This window comes from Gadus morhua, chromosome 15 (genome assembly GCF_902167405.1).
Source record: "Gadus morhua chromosome 15, gadMor3.0, whole genome shotgun sequence".
Taxonomy (NCBI): domain Eukaryota; kingdom Metazoa; phylum Chordata; class Actinopteri; order Gadiformes; family Gadidae; genus Gadus; species Gadus morhua.
In genome coordinates this window covers 2,440,329-2,459,170 of record NC_044062.1, presented here as the reverse complement: position 1 = coordinate 2,459,170, position 18,842 = coordinate 2,440,329, and the positions used below count along the sequence as shown (strand labels likewise).

At 45.5% G+C, this 18,842-nt stretch overlaps 1 protein-coding gene across 2 annotated transcripts; it reads right to left on the bottom strand.

The window, feature by feature from the left end:
• Positions 1–364: 364 nt before the first annotated feature.
• On the bottom strand, positions 365–7,445 carry cyp1b1 (cytochrome P450, family 1, subfamily B, polypeptide 1). 2 transcript variants are annotated; one of them, XM_030379455.1, is made up of 4 exons: positions 7,066–7,436; positions 4,558–4,641; positions 3,320–4,355; positions 365–2,882 (listed from the first exon to the last, which is right to left on the bottom strand). In XM_030379455.1, the coding sequence occupies exons 3-4, from the start codon at positions 4,345–4,347 to the stop codon at positions 2,318–2,320; spliced, it is 1,593 nt and encodes a 530-aa protein (XP_030235315.1). In that variant the 5' UTR covers positions 4,348–4,355; positions 4,558–4,641; positions 7,066–7,436; the 3' UTR covers positions 365–2,317. The 2 variants fall into 2 exon arrangements, with proteins under 2 accessions (XP_030235315.1, XP_030235316.1); XM_030379456.1 differs by lacking the exon at positions 4,558–4,641 and having other exon boundaries at positions 7,066–7,445.
• Positions 7,446–18,842: the final 11,397 nt, after the last annotated feature.

Here is an 18,842-nt window from a genome sequence, read left to right as displayed (position 1 = left end):
AGGTTGGCTGCCTATCTGAGCTCTGCGCGAGTCGGAACAGGATGTTCTGGGAGAGCGAGACAACGGAGCGCACGGGGGGGCCAAGGAGGGGGGGGGGGGGTTGGAGTCCCTCCTGAACACTTTCCTTTTGCTCCCCACCTGACCTGGCACGACTCTCGGAATAGACCACGCATCAGCTCCAACGCCACGGTCCACATGACGTGAAGCCCGGGCTGTGCCGCACGTAAAGCATCAATTGAGGCTTTGATTTTTTTCGTTTAGGCTGAAATACAGGCCGTGCTACTCGTGTCACGCCGCCGGTCGACAGGGTTGTGACAAAAAAACACAGATATTGCCTTTGATCCAATGACACCGATGGAATACATATTGTTAAAATGTCCTTTTATTGAGTGGAACTGCGCAATATCACAGCAAACAACTTCCTGTCTTAGTAGAACGGGATACATGCGTATAAACCAGGGATATACGGTGTGGTAAAACTGCTTGGATATACATTTTTGAGAAATTGCCGAGATCTACAGTAAAGTTGAACTGCAGTGTTATAAAGTATAGTTAAATTATAGTTAACAGTTATATACAATATAGTTTAACTGCAGTAATATGCATGATAGTTAAACTGCAGTAGGCCTAATATGCAGCATATCTCAAGATATAAAGAGGACGGTATCGACTAGAAATTCAATAAAAAGTAATAATGCATGTTTAAAACATCAAATATATAATTTATGTTGCTACGTAATCATCTCTGATCTTTTGACATCTTAAGTCATCAAACAAGTGTTTTTATTATCATTTCGAAAAGGATTATACAATAAACTGTTCAACAGTTGTATATCTTTGACACAGAAATAGAAACCGTTTAAATGCCCAAGTTAGACGTACATCTTCCCTTGAACTGTATCAGTGGAAAATAATTGCTGTCGTACTTCAGTACTCAGAGTATACATACAAGTATTTAGATTAGAACTGTAATAAATTGTGTAAAATGTGGAGGAAGAGAACCGATCAACACGGACACTGCTCAAGATGAAGAACCGTGGCAAGCGTTTTACCATCTGAATGTTATTTTACTGCTTAAGGTCCAATCTTGTTTTCTTTATAAATACTTGAACTCTCTACTCTAACTACTCTAACTACTAAATACTACTCTAACTCTAGCCCAACAACGGAATCAGTCGGACCACATCCGTCTGATCCCAGGTCTGAGTTCAACATTCGCTGGGCCAACAGACAGACTGTCACAGACACGTCGTCATGGTCGTGTGTGTGGTGGTAATGGTATATGTAGGCCTACTATCTTTGTGTGTGGGTTTGTCTGTTGGAAGCAATCAGATTATGCAATTTGTACATACAACTTGTGTTTTCAGATCTTTGAGATGACTTATTTTCAGAAAGAGGAAATATCATTGGTTAATGAATGGATATGCTTTTGCCCCAAAGAGTTTTGTTTACTGGCACGTTTATGAAGTAAAAGTCCTTTCATTATTGCGCTTATGAACAGTGGAACATGAGCAAAGCTATCACGGGTAACAGTTACAGTAATAATAATACCTACATGACTAAATAACACTGATCTAACATAGATCTAATATTTATATTTTCATAGTGCTTTATACTGTTTACAAACCAAAGCAACATTCAACAAAAGAAAATAATATTCAGTGTTCATAGTTAATAGCCTTTTCAATCCAAATCAGTGAGCTCTTAATCAACATTCATAAGGCCTTGTTCCTGAGAAACTTTGCACTGTTTATGTGAGATATATAGATGCCGTATCTTGTACATTTTTTTTCATGTATTGTAGAAGCTCATTGGTTGTGTACAGTCTCCCACACACCACGACCCATAATCACCAGCCATAACCTTTGTCATATAACATGATTCAATATGACAGGTCCTCTACGATCTTGTGATTTCAAGGCATCTTGCAGGCTTAAGGTCTTCCATCTGTACTGAATGTTCAAAACATATTCTCTCTCTCAGCGATCATTTTCGTTTTTCGCTCCCATTGAACACAGAACAGAACTAAACAGCCTGTCGGGTAGCCTATCTATTGTTGCCAATGAGATATAATATACAGGCTATAGTAGGATACGCTATGTCAAGCGTCAAGGACACAACATGTGCCCAGGGTGAAAAACTGCCTGAGTTTATAAATATATTTGATCCAAACCGAAGGCTCAGCAACAGCTCTCGCTCTGTGGGTCGTCCTCTCCACCTCTCAGCCAATCACCAACCCAACTCCTCGCTCGGGGTTCAGTGTTTCTCCGTGTCCTTCGGAACGGGGCGTGGCCCGGGCTCCGCCGAGCCTCGCCGCTCAGGGGCGGCAGAACTCGTCCAGCAGGCTCATGTCGTCCCTGAGCTCCACCTCGATGGAGAAGGGCAGCGGCTTCAGGGTCAGCCCGTAGCTGTAGTCCATCTGGGGGGGGTGGGCAGGGTCGGAGCGGAGGTGGCACTGGTGGGCCAGCAGCGCGGTGAAGAGGAACAGCTGCATCTTGGACAGGTCCTCTCCGATGCAGCGCCGCTTCCCCAGGGAGAAGATCATCACGTTGGACACCAGGTCCTTGTTCAGGGACCCGTCCGGGCGCAGGAAGCGCGTCGGTTGGAAGGCGCCCGGCTCGGACCAGACTTCCGGGTCGTGGTTTATGGACCACTGGTTGATGAACACCACCCGGTCCTTGGGCACGGAGTAGCCCATGATGACGGTGTCCGCCGTGGTGCTGTGCGGGATGGTCAGAGGCACGAAGCTGGTGTAGCGCATGACCTCGTAGACGAAGGCCATGACGTAGGACAGCCGGGGCTGGTCCTCGATGGAGGGCAGGGACTCGCGGTCCACCACCTTGTCCACCTCCTCCTGGAGACACCGCTGCATCTCCGGAAACCTGCTCCACGACACAGAATCACTGTTATATATAGAGTCTAATAATTATAGTTATCTTTATTATGTGTACATTTAATGTGCCAATGAAGGGTTCGGGTTAAGTTAACCCTTAAGTTATTTTAAGTTAAATATGTGTACAAATTAATTCGTTGTTAAACACAATTGGTCTATGTCCAACCTAATAGAAAATATATAATATTTCATTGTATATTGACAATAAAGAGCAATACATTTGAACATGTTTGTCCAAGTATAGCTCTAACAATATATCATCAGGTGATGCGTTTACAGTCCACGGCACGCAACGTTGTTAACCAGAGGATTACACGGAGATGGGAAATTACGATTGATTATAGCCAGTTTATGACTGGACCCGGCTTAACGACTATTATATAGGCTACTAATTAAACTGCAAAGTCTTATGAGCAAATATCTAACCTCACGAGAATTAAAATAATCCACGAAAGCGCAGTGGAGAGGGTGTCCTGGCTGGCTCCGAACACGTCCGCCACAGTGGGCGGCACGTGGTCCTGTTGGACCGAGACCCCCTTGGTGGGGTCTCTGATGTGGTCCATCGCCACAATAAGTGCGTCCGTCATGTCTCTGATGGTGCTCGACTCGATCGTTTTCCTGTGTTCGGTGACCTTTTTGCCGATAAATATGTTGAACTCATAGTTGAGGGTCTTGAAGTCCTCAAATAATGACTTGATGGGGTTGGGGAAGTACTGCAGCCAGGGCATCACGTCCACCATGCTCCCGGCGCCCACCGTCTTGGTGAACTGGTCGTTGCGCCCAACCACCTGCTGGAACTCCGCGTCGTCGTACGAGTAGCGCTTCCCGAAGCACACGGCGCTCATGATGTTGGCCGTGGACACCACCAGGTACACCATGGGCTGGAAGTAGCGCTCCTCTCGCGTTTTGTCCAGAAACAGTCGCAGAAGTTCCTTCACCTCGCAGACGATGTGGTTTTGGAACGCGTGCTTGGTGTGCAAGTTCCCTGTGGACACCGACCTGACGGTGGCGTGTGCCACTTTGCGCTTCGATTTCCACAAATCGTTGATCGTGCCGAACGCCAAGCTTTCCCCGTTTGCGATGATCCGGAAAGAAGTGAAGTCCGGTCTCCCTGCAAAATCAGGAGCCTGCTTGACGAGCGCTTGTTTGATGGCGGCGCCGTTGAGCACCAAAACGGTCTGGTTGCCTAATTTGATCTGAAACACGTTTCCGTACTTCTTTGCCATTCGCATGAAATATATGTGAGGCGCGTTCCCCATCTGTGCGGCGTTCCCGATGATGGGCCAAGCGAAAGGTCCGGGCGGCTGCGCGCCGCTCCGTCGACCGGCTCCGCTCTGCAGCAGCGCACCGCTGCGCAGCCAACGCACGGCGTGCAGCGCGCTCAGGAAAGTAACAGCCACGACTAACAGACTCCGTGTCAGCGTGTGGTTCCAATCCAGCATTGCGAAGTCCATTCTCGGTTCTGAAATCATGGCGGAAATACAGAGATTATTATTAGTGGAAGTAATCAATCATACAATAAATGTGCTTTTATTTAAATTTTACACATAAAACAGCCTGTAAAACAGCCTCTGCTATAAACGATGATGAAATTAAGTTATGTTTGCATTTTTTTTAAATAATGAATAGCAATTGGTCACCAGAACATCCCAACAAGTAAATACCTGGATTGCAGTCCTTATCCGATCGCGGTCAATGATCGAAGATCGTTCTCCCCCCCACCATTCTCCTCTCCTCTACATAGTGATCTGAAGACAGTGTGCTCTGTTTACAGCAGTAACTCAGCCGAGAGTTTAACCCATGCTATGAACAAGGAAAAACCTCGAAGCCGCTCGTTTGCTCCAAGCCTGCAAGCTCTGGCATCTCTATCGTTGCTTTGCCCTGTTTGCTTTGGAGGACCACAAACTTGTGTTTAAATACCTTATCCTGCCAACAGCGCAGCATCACGGCTCGTGTGCTGTGTGGTGTGAGAGAGGGTGGGAGTTTGTTTTAGAGAGGGTGTAAACCCATCTGCGCTCCCTCATCCCCCCCCCCTCCCGTCTCTCAGTCTTTCTTTATAGGCCTACTCTTCCTTTCGTCAGTCTGGTTGCTCCTTTTCTCTCTCTCTCTCTCTCTCTCTCTCTCTCTCTCTCTCTCTCTCTCTCTCTCTCTCTCTCTCTCTCTCTCTCTCTCTCTCTCTCTCTCTCTCTCTCTCTCTCTCTCTCTCTCCCTCTGTCTCTCTCTCTCTCTCTCTCTCACTCACTCACTCACTCACTCACTCACTCACTCACTCACTCACTCACTCACTCACTCACTCACTCACTCACTCACTCACTCACTCACTCACTCAGACACACAGACACACTCACGCTCACACAGACACACTCACGCTGTGTGTGTCATTTAATTTTTTGAAATTCATTGCTAGCCATATTTAATATAATCAAACTTGATAGAGCAAATTACAAAAATTGGCAAAATAATAAAAAAAATCCTGAGTTGCTGAATTTCACAATCATGACGTTGAATGGCCTTTACTATAAATTAAAATTAAATTGTATAACCTAAGGCTTGCCGCCTTTCATCTCCTAATTTTTCATTACACCAAGATATCTAGAGGGAGAAATACCAGACGGCTTTTGTTCGAACATCTACATTCCAAAACAAGGCAAAGCATGTTGTTTACGCATGCTGAAAACTTCAACAAATTGCCGCTTAGTGTATTGGACGGTTTATTAATTCATTGTCGTTTTGTGTGTCTGCCAGCAATATTTTGTAGCCTTAAACATTACCATAAAATATACGTTTCAATATAGTGTTACACTTTTAACCCGACTGAGCAGGATTCATTGGTTTATTGATTACATTATTTTTGCCTCCGATTCAAATTTAAACATATAGGCCTATCCCAGATGCACATAGGCCCACATGGCGTATTAAAATAAATAAAGTAGTCCTACCCTATGTGAAGATTTTATTATATTGACCTTTAGGGTTAGTAGTAGGCCTATACTGTGTACTATAACACACAATTAGAGAGCGAGCGTTTCCCCATGTTTAGCGTGGACTGCGCTTTTTAATCACACCACCAGGAGGTGGCGATCCCTAGAATATAGCCCACATAAATTAAGACTAATTTAATAAATGAGCAACTTATCGTTTTATCAGGAGACTTTCACGTTTGTCAACATTCTAAACAGATGTGAGCAATATTCCATAAATCAATACCAAATTGTTTCTTGATGTCAGTGATACGTTTGTTCTTATTTGTCGATTTTAACACTATTTTGAAATAGCCAACCTAATGCGGGACGACTACGTTTATCTTTTGTTTTCCATTTGCAGTGATTCAGAAAAATGTGCAACAATCAGTACAAATCTATTTTAGGTTTTATTTAGTTGTTTTAGAGGCCAAGACCTAGGAATTAGATGTAGGCCTATTTATTAAATACCTGTATCTATTAATAACCGTTCGCTGTTTCAACTAGCCAAGAGGCTAACGTTATAGCTATGATTGCGCTTCTTATCCTCTATGTTGAGGATCCCTGTGTTTGGGCTCCCGGTGGCCAGGTTTCGGGTGTCGTGCTTCAGTACCACGGACAGCGCATGGCAGACACACGCACGCCAATCTTTTGGCCTGTGACCCAACCTAAGGGTTTTCTTATAAGTTTTTTTAATCGTGTAGTGTACATTTGAATATAATTAGTCTTGTATATTTTAATTGTTCGATTGCTAGGCTTGATCGCAATAACAACAACAATAGAAAAACAACAATAACAGTAAAATGTGGCATTATGATAAAACAGTTATAATAATATATTATATTATATTATATAAAAAGCTGGATATTTTAATTTATAAATCTTTTTCTTGGTGTGCTGTATTGGTCCTTGGCCTTTTACCAGTTCTTAAGGCCTTTTAGGCCTTTATCGTTTTCAGTTGTAAACATTGTGTAGGATACTACTCCGCTACTGCTACTAATTTGATCAGGCCTGCACCACAGATTCAGCAGGCCTACAACATACTTTGTAAGCGCCAATTTGAACGCAGTCTGTTATAAGGCTAAAATAACTGCTGATATTAGATTGTAAACCACACAACAACGTATCAAAACTAATTCCCAACTGCCCCACACTAGTCTCACTCAAAGTCCTAAAGTTACTTCTCAGTAACAATGGTAAGTATGAACTTACCTTATGTTGGACTTCTGGGTAAAGCTCCTCCAACTAAGACAGAACGCACTGGTTTAATGCGGGGACATTTGAATATTACAACCCTGTGGTCCAAGAGACGCCCCTGACCCGCTGGACTCTGTTCCCCCACCTCCATTGGCCAATGAGTTTGTGGTTCGCAGCCAGCCATTGGTCCATTGAGCTGCCCGTTCTGCCCCTTTGACTCGTGTTGGCGAATCACAGCTCATCCCGGACTTGTGATTGGCCTGCCCAAACAGCCACATTTCACGTGAGACACTGGAAGTCTGTGTTGTGAGAGGGAGAACTGTGTCTTCATCCCTGCTAGTGGACAGAGCTCCAACCCTATGCCTCTCAGCCCTACTCAGCCTCTTGTTCTCGTCATTCACCCTGTGCCTCTTCTTCTCTCCCTCTCTCTCTCTCACTCCACCTCTCTCTCTCTCTCTCTCTCTCTCTCTCTCTCTCTCTCTCTCTCTCTCTCTCTCTCTCTCTCTCTCTCTCTCTCTCTCTCTCTCTCTCTCTCTCTCTCTCTCACTCCACCTCTCTCTCTCTCTCTCTCTCTCTCTCTCTCTCTCTCTCTCTCTCACTCCATCTCTCTCTCTCTCTCTCTCTCTCTCTCTCTCTCTCTCTCTCTCTCTCTCACTCCACCTCTCTCTCTCACTCCACCTCTCTCTCTCTCTATCTCTCTCTCTCTCTCTCTCTCTCTCTCTCTCTCTCTCTCTCTCTCTCTCTCTCTCTCTCTCTCTCTATCCTTTCTTCTTCTTCTTTATGCATTTTATTTTTGTCACTTGGTGTGTGTGTGTGTGTGCGTGCGCTCATCAGATTATCACACAAAAACATCTAAATAAACACCTGTTTCCTGGTACACCTGTCCCTACCCCCCTTTCACTTTAGGATGCCGCAGGAGACGAGGAATTCACTGATATAACGTTGAACATTTGGGTGCATATCTAGAATGGCTATCTAGAGATAACTAGAATAGAAATCTCAGGCCTATCAGACCAGTTTGAAAACAAGCACTCACACGAGCGCTACCCTGAACCAATAACATTTATATAACATATTTACATATTTATCTATCTTAATTCTTGTAGATTCTCAAGATTTCTTCCTTTGATACTGTAATGGTGAATACGGGCTTTGCAGATACAATTGAATTGAATTGTAGTTATACAATATAAACTATAATATATTATCTTATAATAGTTAACATTTCAAATGTCCAATATTCTGTGATGTAATTATGGAAATCATGAAAAAAGTCAACCAATGTAAGTCTTTGAACAGAAAGATCTAAGCGTGCCTGTTCTCTGGCTTTTCAGTTAATTCCTGGAAGGTCCTCCCCCCTCTTCTTACCCTTACCACACACACACACACACACACACACACACACACACACACACACACACACACACACACACACACACACACACACACACACACCGACACACACACACACACAGACACACCTCTAAAACTACAATAACTTCGCCCCATGAGGGAAGTTTCAACCATCGTTCTCTTCCTCCCCCTTTGTTGTGACTGACAGCTCAATTGCTCATTGCTCATTGCGTGTGAGGAGAGAGAGAGCGAGAGAGAGAGGGAGAGAGGGAGAGAGAAAGAGAAAGAGAGGTGTGTCACGGGTAACAAGAACATATCCGTTGTTCGCCCGACACTCACTTGATTGTGATTTTGCACACCTGTTTACATTGCGTGTGTCACACACAAACACACAGACACACAGACGCACACACACTCATACACTCACGCACACGTACACAAACACATACACAAACAGAGCCAGCATAGTTGAATGCTGGCAGCCTTGTCACGCGGGGAAGTTGCATGTCATTGGTAAACAAGAATAAAAGTCATGACTTTGATTTACGGCTCTGAAATGAGCTTGGAGCGTGCTAAGAGAGGGCTTGGGAGAGGTGTGTGCCTTTGTGTCTTTTGACTGTACTGCACTTAAACAGAGGCTTATCTTACCCCGTTAAACCCTGCACTGTGAACCTGCACAGGGAGGGGGGGCGCCGGCAGGGGCCTGCCCCAGGCTGTCGGCTCGGAAGGCGCACAGTCACGCACATGTGCTTCATCGAGGCGGTGAATCTGAAGGCAGAGCCGCAGATCCCGTCAGCACACTGTTATGCAAGGGAAGGTTCCCTGGGCTCTGGAGGTCTGGGGGGAAGTAGATCCAGAGGTGTGTTGAATATATAAAGCAAATGATATTGGAGTATCCCCTAGATGTGTACATGTATGCCCTTATGGCATGACATTGTGATCACTGTGTGATTTTTTTATTTCATTTTATTTTATTTTATGTATGTATGTGTTGCTGGACACTTTATGCATTTTTATTTTATTTTTGCATCTTTCTATATTCCATGGGCTGCTGTAACAGGTGAATTTCTCATGTATGGGATGAAATAAAGTTTCATCAAATAAAGAATCTATCTATCTATCTATCTATCTATCTATCTATCTATCTATCTATCTATCTATCTATCTATCTATCTATCTATCTATTTGTCTATCTATATAGTACCTCTAATGTGAAAGTCATGAGGTATTGATGTCCTACTTGGATATTATTATCAAGTTATATTTGTATCTGTGAATACATTTTTGAATTCATGTATAGGCTATTTATGTAAGACTGTTCATTGATTTCTTCGACTGCGGTTAAATCGCGATAAATTACATTCATTGTTGGTTCCTGATCTTGAAAATGCAAAGCAGTGAGAACACTGCACTTCACTCGACTGGCAAGATAAACTTGAGTGGTGAGTTGTGCACGAACAGAATCAAGCACGCATGTGTGTGTTCACTCAGAGAAAGACATACACTAACAGACACACACGCACACACACACAAACACACACACTTAGACTCACAAACAAACAAATACATACAAACACACACACACACAAACACACACACACACACACACTCACACACTCACACACACACACACACACACAGTCTAACCAATTGGGAGCCAGCGTTGCATGGCTGCCCGTCACAGTGGATCGTTGGGGTGAAACCCCGTCATTTCTGCTCCAACCGTGGCGCCTCATTACACCCAGCTGACCCCCTGACTTCAAATGTCACAACAGACCCACAAAAACACCCCCACCCACCAAACAGACACACACACACACACACACACACACACACACACACACACACACACACACACACACACACACACACACACACACACACACACACACACACACACACACACCAACCATCCAACCACCACCGGACTTCCACAACCCCCACTTCACAAAAAAAGAATCCCGAGGACCGGTTGTTTTTTTGTGTTTTTGTCCTTCTTTTACCCAAACTGAACAAAACCCCCTCGTTCCGGCCGAGACCAGGGAGCGATGCTAATGAGTGGCTCCACGTATCCTAATGACCTCGCAGGGGGAACCGGCCGCCCGCCACCTTGGGCCCCGCGCTCTCTCTCTCTCTCTCTGCGGCCCCGGGCTCGGGGGCCCCTGTGGGTGCGCAGGGCAGCCGCCCGTGAAGGCGTCTCTCCGTCCCTCTCGCCGTCTCACTAAAAGGGCATTTTCCCCCCTGAATTGAGAATCGGCGCCATTCTTGTTTGAAAAATGCTTATTATCGGAGGACAAGCCTTTGACGGAGGTCCGCCGGGCGCATTTGAACTGCAGGCGGTCGGCGGTACGGCCCTGGGAACCCGGGGGGAGTCCCGCCCGCATGACTGCGCTTCAGAGTCGAACCCACGCCAAGCAGCCCTTTTAAAAACAGGCCCTTCCCTTCCATGGCCGTCCAAACGGTTGGCCGGCGGTCATTGTTGTCGACGGCCCTAATTAAAAGGGCTTGAATGAGACGGGGCGGGCCGCGACGCTGGGAGCGGAGACGCCAGCGCTCTGACGACGGGCGTGAATCACCAACCTCGGGGAGGGTGTATCTGGATGTGTGGCGTGAATGTGAAGGCTGTTCGAAAGTATGACCAGCGGTATGCGACGTCTCTTGCAACAACATGCAACAAGTAGGAAGAACGAGGTCCCTGTGCTCAGCCTATGGGTCCTCACGGGCTTGTGGTGTGCAGCCAACAATAGTATAAAGCCAAAGAAAAAGGGTATAATCACTGCGCACTGGGAAGCTGACTTTTTTATGTAAATGATGCGTTTCGCTGATGCTCCTTCAGGTTCAATCTTCAACTTCACATGACACCGACAGGTGGAATAGATGATTACAGGGACACATGACCTTACCAATTTCTGTAAGATACCACCAAATTGTGTGCGGTGATTTTACACTTTTTTTGGCTTCATAACATTTAACAAGTATTTTGGTAACATTAACTATTTCCCTCAATTATCTTCCGTCTTTTTCTGCGAGTGTTTATGTGAACAGGGTAGCAATGTCCCCCAAACCAAACAATTAGCAAAGAATGGCTAAGCCCCGGATTGTGCTTGTGTTGCTAATGAAGGGGTTGTTTCCTGGAGGAAATCGTGGCCTGGATGTGGCCCCCCAAGCCCTGACGTCATCTGACGCTAATCCTTCCTGTTTTTCAAACAGAAGTCAGACATCTCTGTGGGTTTGTGTTTGTGCACAGGCTGCTCTACTTGTGACCCGTCGGAAAGAAGTGTTTTCCTCCGCCGCTGAACCGATGTCGACCTACATGTGACGGGTAAAACCGAACCCGAGGACTTCTCCCAGCCCCGTGTGTGTGTGTGTGTGTGTGTGTGTGTGTGTGTGTGTGTGTGTGTGTGTGTGTGTGTGTGTGTGTGTGTGTGTGTGTGTGTGTGTGTGTGTGTGTGTGTGTGTGCGCGTAAGGACACTTGCAGTTAGAAGTCACTGGAGCCGAACCTGCGCCCCACCCCCGCCCGGCCTCCCCCCTTGTGTTTATCTGTCCCCTCCTGTGAGAGGTCAAAGGTGAGACGTCTCCCAGAGGGGAAGCTTACTCTCTGGTGCGCGCGTCCCTCCCTCCCGAAGCGCCTGTGTCTGGCGTGTTCCTAAGCAGGTGGCGATGACAGACGGTCCCGGGCGACGACGCTCCCGACGGTCCCGCCGCCGCCGCCGCCGCCGCCGCCGCCGCCGCCGCCGCCGCCGCCGCCGCCGCCGCCGCGCTCCGTGGCGATCGGAGTCACGCGAGGCGCGGCATTCCATGCCGCTCGTCTCCAGCGCTCCTGACAGAACGGCATTCCAGGAAGTGCCAAGAGGAGCCGGCAGTGATCCGCAGCCGTGATGAGTTGTAATGAGTCCAAGGTGAACCCCCCCGCCGCCCCCCCCCCGCCCCCCCGCCCTATCTGGCTGAGTGTAAACCTGTCTGTCTCCACCCTCACTTTCGCACACTCACATTCCGATCACGAAGGGACATGGTATCCTGGAAAGGAATCATGAACAGAACCCAACACAGTCTTGGTAAACCTATAAACCATACCAGAGCAGAGCTGTCATTTCTTTCCGTCTTTTTTTTTACACATTTTCTCATATTTAATTAAATGTCTTCTATCGTCCGGCAAAAGATCATTCCGACCGAGCAGCGGTCCTGTGAAGCAATCGACTTATTCTGCGAGTCATGTGAAAAAAAAGGGTGCCAAAGGCAACATCCACCACCATGGACATTGGCCAACCAAAGAGACCATATTTAAATATTTGATCCCTCTATGTTCTTTATGACACAATATTGTCACACCAGAAGGACTCATTTGGACACAAGTTTGCATTTTCTTTGGTCCTTGTTTCTATTTAACAACTGTTTAACCGGTCCATTATTACAATGCAGGAAACCATTCAAACGAAAGGGTTTCAAACGGCAACCTACGTTCAAGCTTGATTGCAAATAACTTTTTTCCTTGTTCCATTACATCCTTTCTATTTTTGGATGACCTTTCTGACTACGTTCTGTCAGGAATGCAGAAGTTGTGGTTGAGGACGGTCAACATCATGCAGCAAGGAGATTACGATAGAATGGATTTGCATGAAACTGGATTCAGTATTTGGTTACAGGATAATGTCTTGAAGGCAAGACATATCTGTGCTTGCAATAATTGATTCACATTAATTTTTGTTTAATGTTTCTCTCGAACACCGACTAGAGACTAGGGAGCCTATTCTAGCTGTGCAATTAAAAAATTATAAATTTGAAAAAATATTTGTCAACAATTTGATGCTAGGGAAGTAAAGAAATAAGAAAGCGAAAAAATACAGCTGGAGGTTATAAGAACCAATAAAAACTATGAAATGTTACTGTTACAATTTCTTCGGGCTGGTCCCTTTTTGAGTTAGATTGCCTGGACTATGGGGGGAAGCGGTCAACACATATCTCCCTTTAGTCATGCTCAGGAGCTGCAGGAGGAAGACATCATTGGCCTGCATGGCTCCCCCCTGACCGGCATTTCATTCTAAAGTATAGAAATGGCCTTGGCAGTAGAGTAGAGAAAAACCTTAGACGCAAAACTGAATGTGAAAGTAAAAGATCTGCGTTGAATGAATTTATTTATAAATTAATAATGTTAATAAAGAAATTAGGAATTTATGATGATAACATTCATGAAAAGGTTCACGCATATCCCTAACCTGAATAAATAAGTAGGATTTCCTGCAGATTTTCTCAGGTTTGATTACTTCTGAAGACTAAGTCTCCAAGTTCATTGAGAAACACCACAAGGCATCACAATCCACTTTATTCTGTATGCGTTTTGTTACATATGACCTTTATCCCTCAGGCTTGTACATTTAGCAGAAAATTCCTAGAAAACCTGCCATTAGTACCTGGCAAGTGTTAAGCTCTAAATTATATAGACGGATAGTCTCACGGAAAACATTTTGATGTGTGTGTCTGCATACAAACACACACATCCTCCACATACAAGCACACACACACACACACACACACACACACACACACACACACACACACACACACACACACACACACACACACACACACACACACACACAAAGCCCTTAACGGAGCTCAAGACCTTGGAGACAGATCTTTGAAGCGTGACACATTCTCATGGTGTTGCCACAACATGAGCACAATGTCACAAGATGAGTTCAACCTAAGGCAGCAACTGGGGGGGGACTGATGAACCTCTTGCTACTAATATAAAATAAAGAGCAAATAAATCTCTGTTCTAAAATATATTATAGGGAAATGAATAATAGGATAACTTCCCAGAATTGATGTTTAATAGCTGTGCCCAGCGTTGTGCCTGCAGTTGTTTTGGGCTTTTCTGTCTAATTGAGGTCATCCCGGCTACTGTTTCGTTGGGTCAACAGATGACGGCACAAAGACAAGGATGCTCGACTAACCCTAGTATCTTTACTCCAATTAGACTTGTGTTTCCTCTAATCTCCCTACCCGCACAACACACACAAACACACACACACACGCGCACACACACACACACACGCGCACACGCACACACACACACACACACACACACACACACACACACACACACACACACATACACACACACACACTCCCCACCAACCCACATACACACACATACAACTCGTCTCCCAGTAGATGGGTTCAGTTCCCTCCAAAAGACGTGACCGAGACATAAGACCTTGTAAGCTTTTCTGAACAGCCCTCCTGAGCTATCAGACCGTGGTCAAAGCACAGCCAGCCACCCATGTGTGACGACCCGCTGTTAATGAGACCGATGGAGAGAACACAAAACACTCTGCAATTACCCCCTTCCCTGCCGCGGGCTAAAACTAGAAGGACACCTTGAGGGAATTCAGACATTGTGTTCTAGGGTTACAGCTTGTTGCATCACAGGTTCAACTAAAGTTGTGTTCTTAGAGGTAGACATGCGAAAACCCTCCCAGGGTAGTATTCTTATGTTTCTCTGACTTGACAAACGAAAGAAAATGAGGAGAAGAAGAAGAAGAAAACGAAGAAGAATAAAAGGAGGGCGTCTGTTGTTGTGGTTCTCGGTGCTTTGTGCAGGAGGGGAGAGGTGTGACGAGGCCGACCCGTCGGACCGGATTACTGGTGTCTCAGCGCCGCTTTGATGTGCTCTGACAGCTCGGGAAACATTTAGCAGCCAGAGGAACACACGCTTCCTCTCCCTGTTTAGATTGGCTCTCATAGACAGGACCAAGATACACCTCCAAACGCAAAGGCACCGGTTTTCTGTGTGTGTGTGTGTGTGTGTGTGTGTGTGTGTGTGTGTGTGTGTGTGTGTGTGTGTGTGTGTGTGTGTGTGTGTGTGTGTGTGTGTGTGTGTGTGTGTGTGTGTGTGCAGTGGTGTAGTCTACGTGATACGCAGGTATACGCCGTATACCCACTAGGAACGCACCAGGATTTGCGTATACCCACTTAAAAATATGCACGGATACGTATCAATCGTCTTGTGACAGATCTTTCACTTCTGTGTTTATTTTTCGCAAATATCGGTTGGGTATAACTGCAATAAAATACTCTAAGCAGGGGAAGTTATCTCCTACATTCACACATTCATAAAATTCCCCCTGCGCGCTCGCGCTCTGCCCTTTCTCTGTTACGAAGCGCGAAGCTGCCCCTGCATCTCTGCACGTTAGTTGGCGGGCCGAGCCCCTCCTCCTCGCGTGTGTGTGTGTGTGTGTGTGTGTGTGTGTGTGTGTGTGTGTGTGTGTGTGTGTGTGTGTGTGTGTGTGTGTGTGTGTGTGTGTGTGTGTGTCTGTGTGTGTGTGTGTGTGTGTGTGTGTGTGTCCAGTCCTCACATATTAATGTGTAAACCACATAATAAGTAGTCAACAGAAGACAATGTTTTAATCCCACTTTATATCTCCTTGTTACTTTTAGATGAGAACCCCCTGGTCAGCCTTTCAGACTGGGTGTCAAGCTAGGGAATTTAAAAACAGGCATCCTTGGTTAGAGTGGAGGGAAAACAAGTTAGGTAAATGTCAGCCAACATACAGTTGGTATACACAATTGAAATTCATAATGTTAATCACTATGCAAATGAGAGTATAGCTAATTCATGATCATTTTTAAGGTGCAGTAATTTCACACTTTTACACAATTCAATTACTGTATGGTATGTTAGATAACAACAGTAAGAGCTCAAATTAGAGCAATTGAAAAAGTGAAACATTAGTCTCCTGTCATCTCCTTCTCATAGCCATGGTTGTAAACAGTTCATTAAATTATTTTGAGTAGATTTTGTCCTTGTTTAGCATGTGCTATTGCTACTATAGATATACAAAGCACAACTTGTCATTTTTGTCTTCTATTTGTTCATACTGTTATTAAAACTGATAAACCTACTCAGCATTACATGATTGTTGATAATCGTTAAAGGTCAGCGGGTTGTAGACCCCTGCGTTGGTGAGTGTGGTGCGACATCCCATAAGTGCCACACACGTACACGTACCGGTGGGACGGGTTTGTACGAGGCTGGGAGGGAATCATCACAGTATACCCACTACAATAAAATAGACTACACCACTGTGTGTGTGCATGTGCGTGTGTGCGTGTGTGCGTGTGTGTGTGTGTGTGTGTGTGTGTGTGTGTGAGTGCAGCCGTGCAGGTGTGTCAGTCTTCGCAGGTTTCTGTGTGTGTATGTGGCTGGGTGGAACCGTGTGTTTGCACGCAACCATGTGTGTGTGTGTGTGTGTGTATGTGTGTGTGTATGCAGATGTGTGTGTATGCAGGTGTGTGTGTGTGTGTGTGTGTGTGCAGGTGTATGTGTGTGTGTTTTTATGCAGGTTTGTGTGTGCAAGTGGGTTTTTGGAGTGTCAATTTAAATGTGTGAGTGGGGGCATGCATGTTGTATGTCAGCATTGTATGACCCTGGAATGAAAAAGGAAAAAATGATATTACTGTGTGATGATAGCTATAATGTATTTTAGCATCTGCAAGTTTCTTCTTCATAAAAAGTCGCACATAGGATTTTCTTTTTGCAATACATCTAGGAAAACATGTTTTACCTGGTGGATTTATGAATGGTATAGAAGGCCATTCATAAAAGTGTATGCACTGCTTGTTTGTTTCTGGGTGTCTCTCTCTCTCTCTCTCTCTCTCTCTCTCTCTCTCTCTCTCTCTCTCTCTGTCTCTCTGTCTCTCTGTCTCTCTCTCTCTCTCTCTCTCTCTCTCTCTCTCTCTCTCTCTCTCTCTCTCTCTCTCTCTCTCTCTCTCTCTCTCTCTCTCTCTTACATTCCTAGTAGTTTACATTCCTCTTATGTAACCAGGTAGTGGAGGATGTATCACGCTAAACCCAGAACACACCAAACGGGACTGTCCGGATCAGAGATGGGGTGACACGCAACGGAACTATCATCTCCCTGCTCCGCACGCACCTGGCCCATGCACGTACACCTGGCCCATGCACGTACACCTGGCCCATGCACGCACACCTGGCCCATGCACGCACACCTGGCCAATGCACGCACACATGCACTGAGGAAAGCACACATGCAGAGGAACACATCTTGATAAAACCAAGAATGTGATGTAGAAGTCCCCTGTTCTGCAATGTCTTTTTATTCCTTGAATATTCCTTTCTTTCTCTCTTCTTCTGTCCAATGACTTCGGACCATTAGTGAATGGGTTCAATCAAAACCATTTTTATCCTGAAAAATAATTGGAGTATAAATCAGTAACCCTAACAGTGTATGTTGCCAAATATATTATCAAATTGAGATGATCATCCACCAGTGTAACTACTTATTATTTAAATGATGCACACTAAGACGATTTCCAATTCAATGATGCGCCCATAAATACTTTAAATAAATGCAAAACAATTTTAAATATTTTGTTTGATTGACATACGAGGTTGTCTAGTATTTAATTGAGGCAGGCCTTACCCTAAAAGGCTTCAACGCTCAATTGTACTAAAGAACGATTTTGCAAGTATATGCTTCCACCATCGATGAACATGTAGTGCCTTCTGAGCTCTCTAGTGACATCGTATAGGGATCGGACGTCACCTCTTTGCCAATATTTTAATTTTTCCGCTGACTGTGGGCCTGTGAAGCCCTTTCAGACTGAAATTGTGATAAGGGACTATAAATCTTAACCCCACCTGATCTCCGTTCAAGCGAGTCAAGAAGTTGGCCTTTGAAAAATTATTTGTAAAAGTGTTCCCCGTCTGTCCTCCTACGGCGAACCATTGGCAGACCCTCAGTAGTGGAGAGGATTGTGTGTGTGTGTGTGTGTGTGTGTGTGGGTGTGCATGTGCCTGCAGATGTGAGTGTGCGGGCGCGTGCGTGCGTGTTTCTGTGGGTGTGCTTGTCTGCGTGCATGTGTGCGTACGTGTGTGTGTGTGTGTGTGTGTGTGTGTGTGTGTGTGTGTGTGTGTGCGTTTGGTAAAAGGAGCTGCTAGGGAGGTTATTGTCACAGCCTTAGTATCGCGTGCGCTGGCCCTGCCCAGACAACCCTGCCCTTCTCACGAACAGCTTGCACAACGGAGGGGAGGACTGGCTCAAGAGGGGAAGTATCTCATGGAGAATCTGTCTCACAGCAGGTCGCACACAGACACTGATGAATGTCCTACTTGGATCTGTTACACACCATTGATATGTCATGCCATCTCTCGGCCATCAAGATTCGGGGGGGGGGGGGGAAATATCTTGTGAAAGCTCTCCTTCTGTGGGAGCTGGCACAGAGTGTAGGGATACTGCCATGTGTTGTGAGTGTTATGTTTGTCCCCTGAATACATTTGTCCTTCCATAAACCTGTGTGCCACTGTCTGAGTACCTCAGCACCTGCCCCAGTTTGTCTTAATGCAGACAGCAGAGATTGTGCCATTGTTACAGCCATTTCGCTTCTTTTTACTTTTAGCAGAATTTATATTCTT

Excerpts from the sequence above, each read along its gene's own strand:
- cyp1b1 (XM_030379456.1), bottom strand. The coding sequence starts at position 4,347 with ATGGACTTCGCAATGCTGGATTGGAACCACACGCTGACACGGAGTCTG. Across the intron at positions 2,883-3,319 it reads ATTATTTTAATTCTCGTGAG|GTTTCCGGAGATGCAGCGGT; the intron begins GTTAGATATTTG and ends GTCGTGGAGCAG.